Source organism: Schistocerca serialis, chromosome 5 (assembly GCF_023864345.2).
Source record: "Schistocerca serialis cubense isolate TAMUIC-IGC-003099 chromosome 5, iqSchSeri2.2, whole genome shotgun sequence".
Lineage (NCBI taxonomy): Eukaryota > Metazoa > Arthropoda > Insecta > Orthoptera > Acrididae > Schistocerca > Schistocerca serialis.
In genome coordinates, this window is record NC_064642.1 from 839,226,290 (window position 1) to 839,250,013 (window position 23,724).

The window sequence follows — 23,724 nt, forward strand, 5'->3', positions numbered from 1 at the left end:
AAGTGGGGGTCAGTCATGCTGTTATTGCTTTTAATGATGGCAACATTGGTAGCGTGAAAGTGCTACAACATATGGGAATTAATTCTGGAGCAAACTGCATCAGAGAATTTGAATGGATGGACAAGGTTTGCACTGGTAAAGCAGAGTATGCAGCACAGTTGGCCACTACGGAGTCCAGAAAGAAGAAAACAAGAAAAAACTTAAAAAAGATCAAGAGGATGATATACAGTATGGTGCAGGGTGCTTCTGAGTGACTAAAAATAAAATGTTAAGCATATATTGAGTTACAGTCTATTAAAACTTTAAAAACTCTTCCTGAAAATTTACATTTTGTCTTGCATTTTTCCCTAAATCTCAGTAACTAATTCGAATAGCGAATTCAAATTTTCAGTATGTATCCTGAGCCTTCTGAACTAAAAGAAGAACATAATGTTATGTATAAATAAAATTATTTAGAATAACATACAAAAAAGTACACAAAATTTTAACTGTGTGATTAAAAAATTGTATTTCCAAAAGCAGTGGCTGAAATGCAATTATTGTAAGACTCAGAACATATAGTTTAATGTCCTGTAAAAGTTTCTTGTCAATGGCTACAGTTGTTCCTGAAATACGGGGAAGTTAAGTCACTAAATTTAACATTGTCAGGATATGGCGTTCAAACTCCCCTTAATGCACATTTTCTCCTTCCTCCACTTGGTGAGCAACACATTTATAGTATTTTCACAACAGCAGTAGCTATTTTCTTACAATTTCTTTTTGCAGGCATACCATGTGCCGGGCTTCAAGGGACATGTGGGATTTATTACCTCAATGAGTGAACACTTCTGTGGCACGTGCAACCGTTTACGGATAACAGCTGATGGCAATTTGAAGGTGTGTCTCTTTGGGAATTCAGAGATATCTCTCAGGTGAGTGATGAAACATAGAATAATCGTGTCCAAGTGAAAATTCATGTGAGGAAACCATAAAATTACTAGAAGACTGACAGACTGATCAGTATTTTACCTCCAGGAGGTGAAATTCCAAAACTTCTTATAGACACATTTGTTCCTCTTGTCCTCACATTAGTCATGGAGTCCGAGTGACCTTTGAGACCTTCAGAAACTTATCCCTCTTTCCTCTCTCATTAAGGAACTGATAGTTCCAAATGCTGAGTATAGAATAATACTTTCAAACTGTTTGCCATGCACATTAGGTATGTGGTTGGTATATGGAAGAGATAAACTGCAGTTAAATCCAGCAGGTATGAAATGAGTAATCTTTTCTTGAAGTTTTCAGCTTGCACCCTCCTCCCTCCCAGACATACAAACCAGATACCTCTAGCTAAATAATTTGTGAGTATATATAATTTGCCTCTGTCAACATCATGTTACACTAACCTATTTGTGAGATTAAATTAAAGGAAAGTAATCAGAACTGGAAATTATGTAAAGACATTTTTAGTTATGTCCCTATGTTGTAATAAAGTTAACACAATATTTCTGTCCATGTGATGGTAACTATGATTCGTCAGCCACTGTTGCCGAGCGGTTCTAGGCGCTTCAGTCCAGAACTGCGTGACTGCTACGGTCGCAGGTTTGAATCCTGCCTTGGCTCAGATGTTAAGTCCTATAGTGCCCAGAGCCATTTGAACTGTGATTCATGATTATCAGAGTCTATATGTTCCAAATAAAAATTGGAACTTCATGTGTATAAATGTACAAATTATTAGACAATGGGACCAACAACTGACACTTTTAAATTGATGACTAGACTAAGAGATTAATAATAGGAAAAAAACTGCAAGATACTTGGCGATAAGTTTGCTTCAGGACAAGGTAAGGGGGGTGAGGGGTGGGAAGAATCAGCTCTCTCTTTGTGAGCATACCAGAAATCCTTTATCAACCGAAGGTAAAATAAGATATAAAAATACAGGGTCAAACAATTAATTTAAGTATCTTAAAAACCAAATGACTAATAAAATTGGAAGCTAAGAAAAGTAAGTTCGTAGTAAGTAGGGTGAAACACAAGGGGCTGCAACATATTGCCATTGTTGTTTGACTTGTCTATCAAAGAAAAAAGAAATGGATCAAAACAAAATAAAAGTGAGAATGGAAATGTATCAGAAGCAAATAGGAATAAGCAAGGAACATATTCTAAATAAAAAAAAAAAAAAAATGACCTGTGAGGCAGATGTTCCTACAATTTTATGTTCATAGCACAGCAGTCTGTGAAAGCAAAATATTTATGACATTGAAAAAAGAAAATCAGTGAGTGAAAAGTGTGTGTAGGTGAATTGTGGTGAAAGACTGGATATTGGAACTTCTGTTAGGCTGCCCAGTATTAGTTAACTTGGTAGTAAAGGAGCAAGTTTGCAAGGGCAGATAACTGTTTGACTACGTAAAATAGAGTGGGAGTATGGAAAAGCTAGTCCAAGATAGGATGAAAAAGATAACAGCAACTTAAAAAATGAATTGATAAGTTACCATGAACCCCATTCCAATCTAGTGAATGCAGTGGTTGACAATATCTTGTGACATTCGCCTATCAGGCTCAAACAATAATTGCTAAATAAAAATACAAAATGTTGACAAGACTGTATCGAAGCTGTCACTCTCTTTTGAAACAAGGGTGTTTAAACCAACAAACACGCAGGAAAGCAGGGACAACTCGGACACTAGAGGAGGATAGGAAGTATCATTGAAGGAGTGAGCATAAACCGTGTGGAATATGTGTGGTACAAGTAAAAAAAAAAAAAAAAAAAAAAAAAAAAAAAAAAAAAAAAAAAAAAAAAAAAAAAAAAAAAAAAAAAAGAAGAAGAAGAAGAAGAAGAAGAAGAAGAAGAAGAAGAAGAAGAAGAAGAAGAAGAAGAGGAAGTGGAAAAATCTTGATCTGGAAACAAGGGAATAAAAATTTGCCACGCGAAGAGACAATATGGTACTGTGCTGATGAGTGTGTACAAGTGGTGATATACAATATACATTGATAAAGGAACTCTGCATTGGGCCCAGAAGACCACGCAATGCCCTTCGAGAGATGTCCTCTACTATATATCTATGGAGAGTTAGGGGGTCAGTATACAACTCTCCAGGCTGTTATCAACTTCCAGAAGTTGAAGACACTGCTTCTCACTTGAGTAGCTCCTCAGCTGGAACTACAAGCAGAGTGTACCCTATTCCAGTCCGTCCACCGAGCAGAATTTCCCGGCTCTACAAGGAATTGAACCTGATCCCTTTCTATGGCACCCCTGTGGCATACTGACTGCATAGCTGTGGCAAGAGTCATAATATACACTTGTGAACAATTGAGTTATAACTATTCTGTTTATTGGGGAGAGAGTATGTATATTGCACCGTGAATGAAACAGTTTAGTGTATCGTAAATGGAATGTATTCAGACCTTGTACTTGTTGTGTGAGAGCGCGGTGTCTTAGACACTTGTAGTGTTTGTCTTAGCATGTACGGACCAGTGAGCCTTACTTTCTAGTATTTTTAATTATATATCATTACTGGTGCCTCTGGCACTTTTGTGCTGCAATAGCAATAGCTTGCAATAGCAAACATTGAGTCAACCATGGTTTTTGGATTAGAAGAAGAGGTCAACTGGGTTGACATTGGGAATAGAGTGATGGGAAGTGGACAATAAGCAGTTATATCGAAGGGTGCATTATTTGATATGTTCAGGTTAATTATAAAATGTGGATTGGAGAATTTTTCACGTTGAGCAGAAGTAAGTTTACAGGACCAGATGTCAAATTACACATGATCCGTGTGAATCCCTATAGTCAGCATGAACACTGGCACACAGAATAATTTATAGGTAGCCTTGCTGTATATAAAAAATCAGATTTGTGCTGAACTGTCATGAACAAACTGTCACTTCTCTGGAATAAATAGACTCTGATTTGTTAATTACATCTGTGTAAATGAAAAATATAGGAAAACATAGATTGCTGCTTACTGTAAAGCAGACATGTTACATTGTAGACAGGCACAATTAAAAAGGCACTTACACAAAGCTTTCGGTCACAGCCTTCATCAGCAAAAGAGATACAGAGAAACACACATATTCATACACACAGGCAAGCACATGTCACACACATATGACTGACAACTCCAGTAGCTTGCCCCTAGCTGCTGGACTTGGCAGTTTTTTTTTCTCTGTGTGTGTGTGCGTGCGTGCGCGCGTGGAGTGCTTGCTTGTGTGTTGTGCCTGTGTGCAACTTTGTTTTCTTTACGGTAAATAGTGATCTATCTTTCCCTGCACTGTTGATATTCCTACCTGGAATTTCCATTGTTTAATCAGTGTAAATAAGAAGGACACAGTTACATATATTCTGTCACTTGAAGACTAATACATGAAGTAAGTGGACATTATTTTTTATTGCAGAGGATCTTTGTCACCACTAATTATTAATTTTGTGTTCCAGTTAATTAGACATGGTTTCATCCTTTCGTGGATGTGCTCTTTTTGTTAAATCTTCCTGCAAAAGATCTGATTTACTTCAAATTAATAAACCTGAGTATTCTGAAAAAGGAGGTGCAGCTTACAGCTGCAGTGTGACAGTTGATCACAGGGTGATTTTATCACTGCCATATCGTGGGTAACCATGGCTCGAGACACTTATTCTATAAGGGTGTGTAGTCATTGGGCTTTCTTGTACCACAGTGTCAAAGGTGTACTGTGAGCAGATTTACTCAAGGAAAATACTACCAAAATCAGCAGAGTGAACTGCTATGGGCAACAGGATATCATTGACAGGGGTTACCACTGACTAGTATGGCTTTAGCAGCGAACAGGTGGGCCACAATGTAGCAAATGACTCACCAACTCAGTGACATTCAATAAACAGTAACCATTCATGCCACTGGGAACTGTCACCTCTTTGTGGGATACAAAGATGCAATCTGCACACTGCTCGTCACAGTTACAAAGATTAGCATTGGTTCGGAACAGCACCAGGGGATGCTCGAAGCATGCAGGAAGGTCGTCTGTCTGATGATTTGCGGTACATATTGCCAAGGTGGCAGGGTGCAAAATAAGGAGTGATCAAAAAACTTCCATTTGAAGGCTGCATAGTTCAGACCAGTATGCCACACACACACACACACACACACACACACACACACACACACACACACGCACACTCGCACACACACACACACACACACACACACACACACACACACACACACACACACACATATCCATCCGCACATATACCCTGCTTGTGTCTGTATATGTGCGGATGGATATATGTGTGTGTGTGTGTGTGTGTGTGTGCGAGTGTATACCTGTCCTTTTTCCCCCCTAAGGTAAGTCTTTCCACTCCCAGGGTTGGAATGACTCCTTACCCTCTCCCTTAAAACCCACATCCTTTCGTCTTTCCCTCTCCTTCCCTCTTTCCTGATGAAGCAACTGTGGGTTGCGAAAGCTTGAATTTTGTGTGTGTGTTTGTTTGTGTGTCTATCAACATACCAACGCTTTCGTTTGGTAAGTTACATCATCTTTGTTTTTAGATATATTTTTCCCATTTGGAATGTTTCCCTGTATTATATTATATATCAGTGCTTTCCTCTCCCACAACTATCCTGTAGACCTTGTCCACAAACAGATCTCCCAAACAATACATTCCTCCCCAACCAACAACAATGTTACTACCCCCAGACCACACAGAAGCATCCCCCTTGTCACCCAATATTATCCTGGCCTCGAATACATCAACTAATTACTCTGCCACGGATATGAATTTCTCAAGTCAAGCCCTGAAGTGAGATCATCCCTTGACAATATTCTCCCCACACCACCCAGAGTTGCCTTTTGCCGACCCCCTAACCTCCGTAACATCCTTGTCAAACCCTACAATATTCCCAGACCACCTTCTCTACCCAGCGGTTCCTACCCCTGTAACCGACCCCGATGCAAAACCTGCCCCATGCATCCCCCCACAACCAACTACTCCAGCCCCGCTACTGGTATAACATACACAACTCAAGGCAGGGCCACATGTGAGACAGCACGTCATTTATCAGCTGACATGCCTGCACTGCACAGCCTTTTACATTGGTATGACGACAACTAAACTGGCTGAGCGCATGAATGGGCACAGACGAACTGTCCACCTAGGAGATGTCCAATACCCAGTAGCGGAGCATGCCCTCCAGCATAATTCAAGGGACCTAGGAACCTGCTACACCATATGCGCCATTTGGCTTCTCCCACCCAACACCAGTACCTCGGAACTGCGGAGATGGGAACTTGCACTCCAACACATCCTTTCATCCCGCCATCCCCCTGGACTGAACCTATGTTAACCAACCTCACTCCCATTTACTCTTTAGTCTTCTCCTCTTTCCCTTTCCTCTTTAGCCATTCACGCATCTTTTTATCCTACATAGTTGTGTTTATCTTTATACTATGTACCTCTTTACTTCTGTATTCATCCTCCTTGGTTTGAAGCTGGCACAGTAATTACAGTAGAATATCTTTGGCTTCCCTCTGACATCCATGCCTCCATCTTTGCTACCCTCCCTGTTTACCTTTCCCCTGTTGCTTCATAACCTGGGTTGTGAATAACTGAATCCACTTTCCCTTCTTCCCCTTTTTTCCCCTCTCTCCTCCCTGATGAAGGAACGAAGTTCCGAAAGCTAGGATACGTCAATTTTCTGTTCTGTTTTGTGTATCTATCGGCTGTACTGAGCTGAGGTAAGTACTCACCAGGCCCTCTATCTCTTTGTTAGTATTTGTTTCATATATATAAACACACACATACACACACATACTCACACACACACACACACACACACACACACACACACACAGGGTGATGCGTATTAACATTTAAAAACCTCCAAAGCACTGTAGATGACCCTGAGACAAGTAATTTAATACAAGACACATGGGATTACAAATGTTGGATACGATACAAATGTTGGGAAATGTGTCAAAAGCGAATGACAAATGTCACCAGATGATGTACCTTGCCATGCTTGCAGTGGTTGAGCCTCTTGGTCTGTCACACTTGATCATCCCAACCCAAGTCAAGTATTCATATCGTTGTGGCTACGGATACATGTGTGCGACTTTAGTGATGGCGTTCAGGATTTGCGTCTTGCATCTGGCAGGCAGTATTTTTTCATTGTGTTAAACAATTATGTATTTATATTGAAGTGTTTTATTTTATTTATCGGTCTTGCAGTTTCCTTGATTTCTTGCAAAGTACAGTACAATGAAAACCTACCATATTGCATAACAAGTAGATGAGTGTAAACTTCAGAATAGCATCATCGCCATTAAATGACCTTTGTTTTCTTTACTAACTAATGTCTGTAAACAAAAAGAGAAGTGACAGAAGCAAAAAACACAAAATCAGAACTGCTTTTGCTTGATTACAGCAGGGACAGTAATTTTGTAACATCTACATTTACAACAGATCATATTTACAAAATGTTTTGAAATTTGCTCTGTTTTCTCAAATGAAAGTATTGCACTGCTCAATCATTCCTTTACACTCAACCCCGACTGCTGCACATGCTGCGGGGTATGTCATCTGGTTACGTCATATGTTCAGTGTTTCTCACCAATTTTTGGGGTATTTTGAAATTTACAAAAAGGCAAATGCAGAAAGTTATCACATTTTGCTGCACAATACCTGTGTCACAGAAAAATAATGTATACAAATCTTCTCAGATTGGCCACTGAATAACTTTGTGCAAGCCTCGCAATATTTCACCAACACAACTGTTCGTCATCTTCAGGTAGTGGTGGGTCCTGTCATCACTGCTGCAAGATGTGACTGGTGATATTCGCACAGCAGAATTGAAATTTGTCAGGCTAGAAGCAGGAGTACGAATGTGTGGACAGGCACTCCCAGTTGGATGGAAATGCCATTCATAGTAGCCTTCTGCTTATGTGTTGTGGGCAATGACTGCACTTCTGGACACTCGTGTGGTTAAAAGCTGAATTAACTCTCTGCAAGGTGCTGCATCAGGTCATACATCGGAGGATCTGGTTTCTACTGTTTTAATTTCATGGCAGTCAGTGCTGGATTCTGGGCAGTGCTTAGTCAAAATTCCATATTCCTGTTGGTAAGATTGCCCACCGTATGGCCTCTTGGGAAACGTGTGGTGCCCTGTATTCAGGCAGTGCTCTGCTACCACTAATTTACTGGGTGGCATTTTTGTCAGTGCTGTTGAACACAGTGTTCTTGCACAATGTGAGGTGTCTGCCCTATATAAGATTTCCCATAATGGCATCAGATCTTATATATGATCTATGTTTTCTAGGGTCAAGATTGTCTTTAACTTAACACAAACACTTCCTTAGTTTCGCTGGTAGACGAAAAACACACTTGATTCTGTTTCTCCTAGCGATTCTTTCTATTTTTGAAAACATGCCACTGAAATATGGCAAGAAAGCCATTTGCAGTGCTTGTCTAAGTATCTTCATTTACATCCCTACACTGAACTTGCTTTGCTCAGAACACATTGCAAATCTGTTTACAAGAATAAACGTTCTGCTGCAACACTGTTATTAGGTTTTATAGTTCACCAGGCAAACTGTTGGTATCTGAGATCACGTGTGCTCTATGTGCCAGGGAGTGTAAGACACTACCACATTGTGCAGGGTGATGGCAACTTTTGGACCGCAAATATAACTCTGCGTGTATCAGTTTGCAGTAGAGACTATGCCCCAGTGTTCTGTCAGCTTTTCTTCAAACTGTGACATCCAGGAATGGTAAGCTGCTATCTTTTTGTACTTCCACAGTGAACTGAATATTCAGATGGAGCGAGTGCAAATGCTGCAGGGACATAGGTAGTGTCTGTATTATGTGGGCCACACCACAAATGTCTCTTCAGCATTCTGCCAGAAGGAGGAATGTTGGATATTTACTAAGGGAAATAGAGGATCTCCCATGGGAACACTGTCCACTTGATTAAAGTAGTTGGTGTTACATAAGAAATAGGATGAGGTATGCACATGTTTAAACAGCACCACAATTTCTTTCTCAAACTTGCTGTTAATAACCTCTAATGAGGGCTGCAGGGGCACTTTTGTAAGTAATGATATAACATTTGAGCTAACTAAAAGATCTGAAAGTTCTAGTTTAAGCATCTTCAGGTATTCTATGAAATCCTCTGAATTCTAAATATGATGGTCATATTCATCCACATGATAAATTTCAAAGCTGTCATGTGGAAATTGCCAGTTGCATCTTGCAAAAGTGATGGTGGAAATCACCACCACCTGTAGATGCCAAAACGTTGTGTCACTGAAATATTGAGGGAGGGACTTGCATAATGTTATCTGGTGGGGAACCCAAAGTGTTTTTGCAACAGATCTATCAGGCAAGCCTGAAAAGGCACATATACTCCAAGCAGTAAGTACCTGTCGTAAAATGATCACATTAGTGAGCTTGGCAATTAATTAAGAGTTTATCAATAAATTTGGCTTCATTTTGCAAGAAATTGTGCTGTGTTCCAGTATTCCCTCTTCAACAAAACTAATGTCAGTTTCTGCTCCACCTCTTCAGCCCAAGATCCTATGTACACTCTTGAGCATTTGTGTAAGATACCTGTTTATTTATAAAAATAAAAGTAACTTCTATCATGACTTTCCCATTCTTGTCCAGTGGGTTTGTTATCCTGCTGTTGCCTACTGCAGACTACAAGATTACTGTTGAAGATTTCTGCAAAGTTTTTCTTCCTTTTTAGTGTACCAACATTTCACTGTGTGGTAATTGCCTGGTACTGTTTAACGGGTGTTTTAACAGTTGTTTCAGAGATGCAATACGAAGCAAATGCAGTGAGGATGACTTGCTTGCCATGATTTGGGCAGCAGTGAGAAGAAGGAAGAAACAACATCGAGGTAAGATACATTACAGCAAATGTAACTCTATAGATAGAAAGAAAATTTCTGTTTAACAAGTCATAGCAAACATAAGAGCAAAATAGAACGAAAAACAACAGTGATAGAACCTGTGTTTTTTGTGTAAACTTGGATTTAATTTTTATTTAGTATTCATTCTGATTAATGCCCATTGGTCAACAAGATATTTCAGCCCTAGAATTTGGTTCTGCAAGGTCCACCAGATAACCATATATGGCTGTTGTAACTCCTTTATTGGACTTCAGAAGTTTTCCAGCAACAAATCTTTTTTTTTTCTTTCTTTCTTTCTTTTTTTTTCTTTTTTTAAAAAAAAGCTAAAATGCAGAAAACATCATAAAGCAAACACTCACAGAAAAGCATCAGTGTCCTTGAAACAATGGAAACTCCAGTAGGAATATCAACAATATTGGAAAAGGCAGATTACTACTTACTGGTGAAGGCTGTGGCTGAAAGCTTTATGTAAGTGTCTTTTAATTCTGCCCATCTGCAGCCTAAGGTATCTTCTTTATGGTAAGTAACAGTCTGTCTTTTCCTTCATTATTCATTAGTGTTCTTTGTTTTTATTGCTGTTTAGCAAGCATCATGTGGTATATAAGGGATGCGAATAGCGTCAGATGAATCATCACTCTGGAGGATATGAAGGTGCTGCATATTGGTGTGAGACAGCATTATCTGATGAGAGTTTGAAAGAAACCTCATTGTGGATGTCCATTTGGTCGCCTGGTTAAACCTTGCAACATCTGTATTTTTGGAGTATTTGGATCTGACAGTGGCCTGATGTTGGAAAGTAAGGGCATACTCGTCATCAATGTTCCAGTTGACTACATGAGACCACTACAAGGGAGCATCACTGTGTAGTGTACTGAGTACATTGTAACCTGTTCACATCTGTGACTGCCATCTGAGAACAAGTACAGTAAACTCTCGTGCAGCTACACTTTTGGCTAGCTAGATTGACACTTGACAAGTTTCAGTTTGCGTGCACCTGGAGCCAAGCATTTGCTGGTGTTTTTTGGCAATCTGCTGCTAATCTGTGCACTGGTGTGTGTCAAAAGTCCAAGTATCGTCAATTCGTGCGTGTGTTGGTTGAAGCTCTAGTGTGTTTCTTATTCGTATTGCATGGTTTCATGCCACTGCCATCTATTGGAACTCCTTGGTAGTACAGTACATACAGTATTGTTCTATGCAGCGCAACGTAGCCCTGTCAAAACCGACAATTAGAGTGCGCTGCCTAACACTTTCCACTTGTTGTCGGTACATCAAAGCTGAGTGTGTAACAGTGAATGTACAACACCCTGTTGTGTTGCCACGTGGGCTTGGGTAGAACAGAGGAAATGGCATAGATGTATCGAATGCTTTCATTTGATGGCTGCCACAGCCTGGTTTCAAAAGTCAAAAGTTTGTCTAGTGCATCTCGAGTGTTGTCAAGTTGTGCATCTGTGTGTTTCTGATTTGAGGTTTCGTGCTCCCACTATGTGCCTTAAAGTGTCCAGAGATAAAAGGGGCCAAAAACCATAAAGGACTCAGTCGAGTGTCTGTAGAAAGAACACTGAACGTGACTACAGGCACGAAACATAAAATGAATGTGATCTTGTTGGAAAAAGAGCTTCACACTTTGCAGAGAATTGATGCTGGTGAGCCACCCACAAATGTTGCTGCAGAGTAGGAGTACAATTACTGATCGGAAGACAAATTGATCAGGAATTTAAAAATTTTGTTCCATCCAAGCATTGGGCAGCGCAGTGAAATCTTGAAAAGCAATGAGAAAAGGTGCACATCCTCAGTTAGAAGAGGCATTATTTTTGTGGCACGAATAAATAAGAGCCAAAGGTGTGTCAGTTTCAGGTCCTCTACTTTGTCAAAATGAGCTGATGAGCTGATTGAAGGAAAGAAGCAAGAATTGCTCGGAAGTAATGGCCAGCAGGATCGTTTCAAGAAGCAGCATGGCATTCATGAAATTGCCATCAGTTCCAAATCATTATCTGGGGATGAAGCTGCTACACTGATTTTAAGAAGAAACTGCACACAATCATTGACAAAGGAGGTTATACTGGCAATCAACTTTACAAATGTGATGAAACTGGGTTGAATTACAAAATGCTGCCAATGAAAACCCTTGCCTCTAAAGAAGAAGAAATGGCTTCAGGATACAAAAAAATCCAAGAAAGATTTACTGTCCTTGCTTGCAGTAATGCCACTGGCAATCATAAACTGTGTCTTACTTTAATTGGCAAATCCAAAACACCAAGAGCATTTAGACACCAACCAACCAGTTTGCCACTGAGGTACATGAGTCAGTCTTAAGGCATGTATGAACAGTGCCATCTTCAGAGAGTGGTTCCAGGCAGAGTTTGTTCCAACTGTAGTAAATTACATGGAAGGAAAAGGACTTCCTTGAAAAGTGCTACTTCTTGTGGACAATGCTCCTTCTCACCCAGGTGATCTGCAAGATGGGGATATCAAAGTTGTATTTCTCCCACAAAATGTCACATCTCTATGTCAACCGATGGACCAAGGTATTCTTGAGGCGATGGAAAAACATTACAGACGCAAGATGCTGGAATAATTAATAGGTGTGATTGATGCTGCAGATGATTTTGTGGAAGCTCTTAAAAAAATCGATGTTTTAAGTGTCATTCATTGATTGCTGAAGCTTGGAATCTAATTCCTCCAGTTCCTCTTGTTAGGTCTTGGAAAAATACTCTTAGATCGTAAGGCAACCTAAGTGGTGGGAAGGAGGAGGCAACACCGAAACTCAAGCTGACATAATTTTGGTGAATTTACTGGAGAAGCTGGTTGTAAAGACACACACTTCGAAGACATTGAAGAGTGAATAGAAAATGGCATTTTTTCATGTGACTGAGGATGAAATCGTCCAAATTGTGACCGATCATAAAGTGTCAGAAGACTATGTTTCTGATGATGAATCAGAGAAAAATATTCCTCACACATTCTGTTATGAAGTGATCCAAACTGCCCTGGAGTACATCAGCCAACAGGCGGAGACGATTTATCTTGAAATAGTTTGATTTCAACGTTGGAGATGTATTGTTGCAGCAATAGTTTCTCAAGCAAAAAAACAAAAGAAAAAGACGTTTGTGACTTCGTTACCAAAAAATAAACTCTAATGAAGCATCCTAGAACTTCTATGTCCATAACTTAAAAAGTTTTTTTTTTTTTAATTTTCTTGAAAGTTCCTCTAGACAGACTTTTTGTTCCTTTGAGTAATCTCTAGATTTGTTTCATAATTTTGTTCAGTAGTTTATTTTTTACTCAAAAGAGTAGGTAATAAAATTAAAACTCCTGTTATTTCCTGCTGCCAAATAAGGGAGATTTTTTCTGTAAGAATGCAAAATAAACGAGCTTTGTTATACAGCACTTAAAAACTTTGAGTTTTCAATCACAGTTTGGTGCCTTTTTAACATGTCAACACAATTTTTTCAGTAAAAAAGTGCAGGGTTATTTGCAACCATATCAGTAACGTTTTACATACCCTACGCACGTTTTACGATCGTATTTCGCAATATTGATGCAATTTGGAGTGTTCACATGTGAAAACAGGGGGACTTTGATTTATCTGAAATTTTTGTTATCGGAACCGGCCACCGTCCCGATCATTTAGGATAAACAGGAGTTCACTGTAATAGACTCCTTGCAACATGCTGTGTCATACTGCTAGGAGCAGCCAGACTATGGAATTGCCGTCCTGCACATAGGCTGCCATTAACACCCAAGCAAATGACTGCATGTGAAGTGGTGCCATGATCGAGAAGTACGGACTGCTAATGAATGGTGTCACATTATGTTCACTAATGAGTCCCAGTCCTGCACTGCTCCAAATGACTATCGTGGAGAAGTTCGACAGTGACCCGGGGAGATGGGGAGAGGTCCCATTCTTCCACATTTTGGGGGGGGGGGGTCACAAAGCAGTCCCATGGTGTGGGGAGCCATTGGGTATGACTTCAGGTCACGGCTTGTAATGGCTGAGGGAACTCTGATGGTACAGCAGTGTGTAATAGTATTGTGGTCCTATTTTTCAACAGGCCAGTGCTTGTCCACATGTAGTGTGTGTCTCTTTAAGTTGTCTGCGTGATGTTGATATACTCCTGTGGCCAGCAAAATCCCCATATCTGTCCCCGATAGAACATTATGGGACCAACATGGACGTTAACTCCATCCCACTGCCTGTATCCATGATTGCAATGTCCAGTTACAACAGTTGTGGATCACCTTTCTCAGGAGGGTATGCAGCAGCTTTACGACATCCTCCCGCACTGTCCAGGCCAGACAGGGTGCATTGCTGTGTTGATAAGTGGGCTCAAACTGATAAGTTCTGTGTAAATTTGACTCTGTTTTGTTATCACTGAAATAACATCGCATACCCTCTAAATTAGCTATGTTTCAATTTGTTTTCTCCCCACCTTCTGAGTGTCTCACTTTTTTTCAAGCAGTGTAATTTAAGACAGACATAAGTATATGAAAATGGGATGGCATAACACATTGCTATTCAACTATGCCCCTAAGAAAATTGTAAGATAATGGAGAAGAGCAGGTGCACTATTACACTGACTAGAATGTAAACTTAAAGATAGAATTATATTGTGTAACCTATACCGTTGATGTAATACTAATTGACAAAAACATCACTGATGTGCTAAAGCAATTTGAAATATTAAGGGAGCAATCTAGGAAAATTGGACTAATAATTTCACCTGGATAAAAAATTAATGGACGATACCAAAATGGCACTGGGTGAACTTATATAGGCAACAACATAGTATTCGGTGATAAAGAGTTTAAATAATTAGGTGAAAAAGACCACTGAACATCATAATGAAAAGAAGGCATAGAATCCAGACTTCAGAAAATACAAACTGTCTCTCAGTTAACTAAAAGTATTTTTCCTGGAACTCTAAAATCTAACATTGCACAACAGTGATCAAATTAGAATTTCTTTATGCATGAGAGAGACTCTTTGTCCAACACAAGACATGAAAACAGCAAACTGAATTAGAAGAATGTAAAATTGTAGTAAAAATCTTAGGTCCAAGAATAAAAGTTGGAATACATCACACAGAACCCAGTGTGAAATCTCCAGGCAAATTCCTAAAAACTCTTGTTACAATGTGTCTCCAAAGAATCCAACTTGTGGGACATACAGAAAGAATGTATCCAAACAGGCAGCTCATTGGATTCCCACATACTTGAAAAATAAGATCCAACTGATGAAAACAAACAGGAAGAGACCTTACGAAATTGGAATCACCACATTTACAGTATTCTGATGTAGTGATGAGTCACACAGAGTGCAGTGCAGTAGCTTGATCGATGCTTGTACTTGTGTATGTAGTATATGCAAGTGTGTACAGCGTCTCTTCTGGTGTACTCACAATATGCTAATTTAGTGGCCGAGCAGTAAACCGGATCCCTACTCGGTTCCAGTGTGCTGTGCTAATTATTCTTCTTCACTATACATTTATGCTTGGAGCTGCAAGAGAGGCCATTTTCCGGATAGTGCCACAAAAACAACAAATTCTCAGATATCAGTTTAACTTAAACTCTTCAACATCAAAGACAACATTTCACATTAATATGTTGCAGAACACTAGATTAGTGTTAAAATTGCCAGAGTAAACATTGTTCTCCATGTGACAGATTGTCACCCGATGTCCAAAATCGATAAATTTTATATCTCTGCACAGAGAAGCAGCTGGTTGCTCATTGTCATCTGTGGTGCTAATCAATGGGTCGAGCTCGTTGCTGGCACAGCGCCACCTCAGAGTAAGTGGCCCCTCATCCCAGCAGGTGGCGATGTTTAAACACCCGTATAGCTCCCAAGACTTACTGTGTCTGTGGATAACTCCGTCTCTGCACAGAACTTCCCACATTTCTCACACAGTGGGCCCTTGTGTCTCTTACACACAATAAATCTTCAAACTTATTTCATTGGCTAAGTTAAATTTCGAGTGTGACGTGCTATTTCATAAAAAATAGCAAACGGTAGACATGGATGTTATTGTGACACTTTCCTAAGGCAACATTTGTGTATTACACTTGTAGAAGTGCACTGCAACATAAAACAGTAGACCGTAAGTTCAAACAATGGAAACTACAGGTTGGAATATCAGCAGTGTAGGAAAAGATAGAGTGCTAATTACCATAAAGATGGCACGTTAAAATGCAGACAGGCACAGTTAAGACACTTACACATAAGCTTTTGGCCACAACCTTCATCAGAAAAAGAAATAGAACTACACACCATTCATTCACACAAGCAAGCACACCACACACACACATGACCACCAACTCAGACAGCTCAGGCCAGAATGCTAGCTTGTAAGTTTGCTACACAATAAAATAATTATTCTGAGCTACAAGAAAAATGGATTCAAAGAACTAAACAGCTTGAAGAAAAAAAAGGGAAGCTCCCTGAAGCAACGTAGTTTCACGAGTGTGCATACCAGTGGTAAATTATGAGAGTCGCAACTCTCTGAAATGGATAAAAAGGTCACCAGATTGCATTAGCTTTGTTTGTGTCTCGGATTGTTACCATGAATGGTAGGAGCTATAAGAGATGTGAAGAGCGTAAGATGTTGAGTGATCCCTGTGAAGGACACAGATGCCCTGTACTTCTGTGAGTCAGCATTATCAGCACGTAACAAAATTTGAAGGGGCCTAATTGTGTGTCTCCATTTGCCAGGCTGATTGAATTATGCAGTATGCAGATTTGTGAGACATTCAGATGTGGTAGTGTCCCCATGTTGGACTGCTTGGGTACGTAAGGGCGGCTTGCTTGTCAGCAAGCTTCCGGTTGACCGTGTCTGACGAGCCCATGGGAGAATTGCTGCAAGTACGCCGAGCACATTGTAACCCTTTCACACCTGCACCTGTCATGTGATCAGCAGTGAGTCACATTCTACAAGACCCGCGATGACAGTTGTCAGTGAGTATGACAACGACATAGGGAGAGGGCGTTTGGGGCAGCATCGGATATGACTTCAGGTCACTCTGACAGCACAACAGTATGTCATGGACATCCTACATCCTCATTTGCTACCTCCATGTCCAACGGAGTTACAAGAGACAGAGCAGTGAAAACATATCCAGTTGTTGACTCACAAAACGGTTTTGAACTGTGACGCATGTAGTCTTAAGTGAATCATTCATACAAAAAGAAAAGAAGAGGAAGCTAAAGTCAGAATGTGAAAAAATTTGAGAATGGAATAGATATTTGAAGACTTCACACTTGAAACTCCCAGTTTTCCTATTGTGAAAGTGCCTTTGTGACCATATGCATTTCACTGATGATAAACTTTTTTTTCCCCCTGGGTCTTGGCTCCATATTTTTTCATCCGGTTGAGTCAGAATACTTGCATAGTATTTGTGAGGTATTGTTTCAGTCTTGCAAGCTAATCTAAAATACAATCCCTTTTGCATCCTAGAAAACAATGACCACTCTTTCTCTCCGATTAAGTCACCTTGGCTATTTTTGTGCAACTGCTGTTTCATTTCATCCACGGGAACAGATTGGTGCATAGAATCAGTTGTGTGTCAGATTGTCCCAAATTGTTTTTCACATTAGGTTGTAGTCAGGCTTCAACAGACATGCCACTCACTTTCTGGTATGGCCACGGCATCAACTGTTTTGCACATCTTTTTAATTACTGATCTTGCAATATCACACTGTGTTCTTTCTCAGCATTTTCATATTTGATTGTAATTCTAGGAAGTAGTTCATGAGTCATCTTACAGAGACATATGCCACATATGAATTCAGCCACCCATTCCTTAACTGTTGACTATGAAGGAACTCCCCCCATGAACCATGGACCTTACCGTTGGTGGGGAGGCTTGCGTGCCTCAGCGATACAGATGGCCGTACCGTAGGTGCAACCACAACGGAGGGGTTTCTGTTGAGAGGCCAGATAAACATGTGGTTCCTGAAGAGGGGCAGCAGCCTTTTCAGTAGTTGCAGGGGCAACAGTCTGGATGATTGACTGATCTGGCCATGTAACATTAACCAAAACACCTTGCTGTGCTGTTACTGCGAACGGCTGAAAGCAAGGGGAAACTACAGCCATAATTTTTCCCGAGGACATGCAGCTCTTCAACTTGACTAGAAGAAGAGATCGGTTGGTAGGACATGTTTTGAGGCATCAAGGGATCACAAATTTAGCATTGGAGGGCAGCATGGAGGGTAAAAATTGTAGAGGGAGACCAAGAGATGAATACACTAAGCAGATTCAGAAGGATGTAGGTTGCAGTAGGTACTGGGAGATGAAGAAGCTTGCACAGGATAGAGTAGCATGGAGAGCTGCATCAAACCAGTCTCAGGACTGAAGACCACAACAACAACAACAACATGAAGGAACTGACTCCTAATAAGTAAGATGATGCCTGTAGAAAAGTACAACAAAACAGTAATCTCAAAAAAGGACAGGATAGACAGTACATTCTGTAGGACATATTCAAAGTGATTGGTAAAAGAGACTTGGTGTGTTAAATGCAGCTTTTGATTACATGATAATTGAATTGGATAGATAAACAACCTACTTGCTAAGTGGCGGCAGAACACACACATAAAAGAAGATTATAATTAGGCGAGCTTCAGAGCCAGTAGCTCATTCTTCAGGCAGAAGGGTTGAAGTGGAAGGAAGAGGGGTGAAGGATAGGTCTAGGAAAAAGGGTAGATTTTGAGAAAGTTACCCAGAACTGCAGATCAAGGGCTGACTTTCCAGATGGGATGTGATTCCACATCTACATACATACTCCACTAGCCACCATATGGTGCATGGCAGAAGGTACCCTGTCTCACTACAATAGTCTGAATAAAATTACTTGATAGTTGACATCAATCACTTGCTGCAACAATGTTGCCACATTGGCTACCAGCTACCGTTTGGTTACAGGTGACAACAAACAAGCAGCTCACTTCACAAATTATGTTAAATGTTTAACACAGAGCAATTTTTCTAGTGGCTGGTGCAAGGTATGTCAGAAATGTTGGATACTCTGTCGACTATTGATTTAAAGTGACCAGTGACTGAACTGGGGCAGACGACCCGTTTTGTATCCCTGACTGTAAACTTGTGTCCTAACCCAGCCGAGAAAATTGTGGTCAACAGTCTGCAGCAGTACTAATATCATGATCGCTTTGTTCATGGCAATTAAAGCTAACCCTTAAGGGTAAACTCACGACAACAAAAACTCAATTTCAGGGCTGAAAGCAAATTGAAATTTCTCCATGTCATTTGTTACCTGTAACTATCCTTACACTAGCTGCACATGCTGCCATGTTAGAAACCAGTGAACAGTCCATGTGGGCACTTGGTCGTGGATTATAGATGACTGAGGCAGATTCCAAATGAAGAAATAATGACAGGAAGAAAAATAAGACCAAATAGAACAGTCAAAACAATGATGAAAAATGATGCAGCAAATTATTAAAAATAAAAAAAAAAATATTTAAACCAATTAATTGAATGAAAATAATAATCACACTCTTTTGGTTAGATTTAAAAATAAAAATTTTGCTACATTGATGAGATTCAAACCTACAACATGCTACATATTAGATTAATCTGCCAACCATTGTGCTATGCCACAGCACTGCATGAAGTATTTATATATGTGAATGTAGTGACCCAGTTGCAACTATGAATTGCAACCTTAAAAATTTCAGTTTCACGCAGTGTAGTGAAAAGCTTATCTAATGTAAGATGATCTCTGTGAATATGATAACTATATGTATGATACTGAATCACACCTTGTGCTGAGTTATTCAGTAGTGTTTGGTTAGTGCTATGAATGAAATGTGTGTCTTTCATTAGCATTGTTAATGTGTGTTGTTTTTGGTGTAGGTATCGCGTGTCATGAAATACATAATAAAAGTGTCGGGCTCGTAATTCGGGATACAAATACATCAAGAAAGAATGCTGAACCAGGAATTGGAAGTGACTGGCCAAGTTTGGTGGAGTTTGGCAACAGCAGACAGTTCAAGTGTGACGCTGACTACTCCTATTGGCGTTTGAAGTGCCAACTATCAAGTAATTTTATTTCAACTGTAGTCAGTTCCTTTCCCGTTCCATCTGCCAATTGAGTGAGGAAAAAGTGAATGTCTATATGCCTCTCTATGAGTCCTAATTTGTTGTCTCTTATCTTTGTGGTCCTTACGCATAATGTATGTTGGTGCAAGCAGAATTGTTCTGCAGTCAGCACAGTGTTCCTCAAAATCCCTCCAGGGATTCCCATTTGAGTTCCAGAAACATCTCCATAATACTTGTATGTTGTTGTTTCAACCTACTGTTAACAAATCTAGTATCCTGCCTCTGAATTACCTCAATGTCTGCTTTAATTCGACCCCTTGCGGATACCAGACACTCAAACTGTACTCAAGAAGAGATCACACTAGCATCCTATATGTGATGTCCATCACAGCTGAGCCACACTGTAGTAAAATCCACCCAACAAACAAAAGATGATTATTCGCCTTCCCTACCATGACCCTCACACGTTTGTTCCATTTCATATCACATTGCAATGTTACGTCCAGATATTTAAACAATGTGACTTCTTCATTCATGACACTACTAATGCTGGATTCTGGCATTATGGATTTGTTTTTCCAACTCATCTGCAGTAACTTATATTTTTCTACATTTAGGGTTAGCTGTCATTTATCACACCAACTGGGAACTTTGTCCAGGTCATCTTTTATCCTCCTAAATCACTCAACGATGACACCTTCCATACACCACAACATCATCAGCAAACAACCACAGATTACTGTCCACTTTGTCCATCAAATCAGTTATGCACATAGAAAATATGAGTAATAGCGCTCCTATCACACATCCCTGGAACGATCCTAATGATACCCCAGTCACTGATGGACACTCACCGTCGGGATAATGTAGTGGGTTCTATTACTTCAGAAGTCTTTGAGCCACTCACATGTCTGGGAATGTATTCCATGTGCTTGTACCTTTGTTAAAAGTCTGCATTGAGTCATTATGTCAAATGCTTCTCGGAAATCAAGAAATATGGAATCTGGGTTTGTGAATTTTGTGATGGCAAAGTTAGAGGAGCAATGCATCTGCATTAAATTTTGTGTGAAACTCAAGAAAACCTTTACAGAGACACACCAAATGATGCTGGGAGCCTATAGCGATGAGTACTTAAGCCATACTCGGTGTTACATATTATTCACACGTTTTAAAAATGGCTTTACAAAAGTCAAACATGATCCTTGTTCAGGATGCTCTTAGATGTCCACTGATGATGCTTGTGTCAGGAACGTCAACGAAATTGTGTGTGCCAGTCGAAGATTCACTGTCCGAGAGATTGTAGAAGAATGTAACATTTCAATTGGATCATGTTATGAAATGACACAGCATCTTGGAATGCATTGTGTTGCCGTCAAGTTCATTCCACGCTCATGATTCAAGACCAAAAAAAACTTTTTGGATCTTACAAATGAGACTGAGATGTTCCTTGTGAGAATAGTATGACCCCTGCAGACTTCTTTTTATTTCCAAAGGTGAAAAGGATGAAGTTTTGCAATGGTAGATGAGATAGAAGAAAATTCGCAGACGGCACTTTATGCGACCCAGCAAGATGTGTGTCAAGACTGCTCCTGGAAGTGGAAATGATATTGGGAGCAGTGTATCAATTTTGGAGTAGAGTATTTTGAAGGAGACAATCCATAGTAACTAAAAGATAAGCATAGAAAATTTTGTGGACAAAGTTCTGGAATTTTTTGAACAGACATTGTATGACAAAAGGGCATGCTGAGTTGCCCATGAGTGATGCTTTGTACTGATTTGTGGACATAAACTTATTGGTCTCTATGAAACTGATTAGATTCAAACCCAGAATATGTTCAAGAATTCTGCAGCAAACTGATGTTACGGGTATTGGTCTGTAATTTCGCGGGTCTGTTCTTTCGCCCTTCGTATATACAGGAGACGCCTCTGTATTTTTTCCCCAGTTGCTTAGGTCTTTCTGCTGGGTGAGAGATTCACAATAAATACAAGCTAAGTAAGGGTCCAGTGCCATATAGCACTCTTTGTAAAACCAAATTGAGATTCCATCTGCAACTGGTGACTTATTTGTTTTTAATTATTTCAGGTGTCAGGGATGCTTACGAGGGTGGTTTGAAAAGTTCTTGAAACAGAATAGAAAAAAAGTACTTATGTCACTGAAACTTTTTTGTTTTTCAATGTACCCTGCTTGTAGATTAATTCACTTGGTCCAACAGTGTTCCAATACCTTGATCCCATCTCGACAATGATTTTCCTCCAGGCCTACAAAATAGTTGTCAACTCAGGCTATCAATTCTTAATTTAAGTGAATCTTCATCCACAAAGAAAAATTTTCAGTTTAGGGAAGAGGCACGTGTGGCAACAATTCATACCTTAGTTTGTGTAATTTTACCATGGCGATGGCACATGCGTGCGAGCGTGCATTGGCTTGATGCTAGATGACTTTCTTCCTTATTAAACCTGGCCTTTTTCTCATATCTTTTGTTGCAATTTGTCCAGAAGGTTAGCATAGTATTCTCCAGTAATTGTTTGCCCAGTGGGGAGATAAAGTACAAACAGAATCCCCTTCTCATCCCAGAACACTGATGCCATGATCTTCCCCGCTGAAGGAATTTGGTGGCGCATCCCAGAACACTGACGCCATGTCCTTCCCCGCTGAAGGAGTTTGGCGACGGAGATTCAGCATGTTTCCAATGCTTTGATTGTTGCTTTGTCTCTGGGGTATAGTAGTAAACCAAAGTTTCCTCGTGGTCACAAACCAGCACAAAAGTTCTTGTTTGTTTCTCCTAAAACAGGCCAAACAGTGTTGTGATATGTCCATTCTCATGTGTTTTTGACCCAGCATCAAGAGTCGCGGCACCCATCTTGTGAATACCTTTCAGATGACATCTGGCAAGCGTGAGCAATTTCATGCACTCTAAATTGGTGATCCTCCTTGATCATTACGCGCACTTTTGCAATGATTTCTAGAGTAGTGACACATCTTGGCTGACCTATTCATGGATGATCATCATCTAAGCTCTCCTGACCAAATTTAAATTCATTTATCCACTTGGCAACAGTTGAAGACAAAGGAGCAGAGCCCCTGGTGTATTCTGGAAATCGGCATGAATGTCCTTCGCTTTCATACCTATCTTTATGAAGTACTTCATCACTGCTTGAATCTCTACCCGTCCCCCCCCCCCCCCCCCCCCCCCCCCCCCCCCCCGTCTTTGCAGATCACTACACAGGAACAACAACAGAGCCGTGTCACTGCCACAGCTCTCTTCCAAGAGCACTGACATGGCACATGTTTACAGGTGATTGTTGTTAGGTGTCTTTGTGCTATTGTCAAATGACGGTATGTTTATATGATTCTCTTGCATGAATTATTTCTTAAATGTAAAATTTAAAACATTTATCTCCTACTGCCACACCAGACTGGTCAAGTGACATGATGGAAACCTTTGACTCACTTAGTGATTTTACATAGGACAATAATTTCCCCTGCTTCTCAGCCAGATCTTTTGCTGAGGTATGACAGTGGTAGTAACCTTTCCTTGTTGCCATTTGGCATTCTCTTTTGAACCAAGAGTGCAGTAGCTTTTCCTTCCTCAGTATTTTCCGAATTTCATTGTTAAACCACAGTGGCTCTTTTGCATCCTTAATTCGTTTACTAGGTACAGACTTGTTGAGAGTGCAATTCACGATCTGTTTAAGCTTTGACCATAATCTCTCTACGTCCATCTTAATGGAACTAAGTGATGTCAGTTCTGTCTAAGTGAGATGCTAACATCTGCTTATCTGCTCTTTCTGGCATGAACGTTTTCCT

The 23,724-nt window shown here is 40.1% G+C and overlaps 1 protein-coding gene across 1 annotated transcript in view; it reads left to right on the forward strand.

Annotated features, from left to right (window-relative positions):
- The window catches only part of LOC126480969 (molybdenum cofactor biosynthesis protein 1-like), a 343,445-nt gene that overhangs the window by 311,287 nt on the left and 8,434 nt on the right, over positions 1 to 23,724 (forward strand). The window contains exons 5-6 of the mRNA XM_050104404.1: positions 766 to 911; positions 9,764 to 9,849. Of these exons, the coding sequence (XP_049960361.1) occupies positions 766 to 911; positions 9,764 to 9,849 (232 nt within the window). The remainder of the gene's footprint in view (positions 1 to 765; positions 912 to 9,763; positions 9,850 to 23,724) is intronic.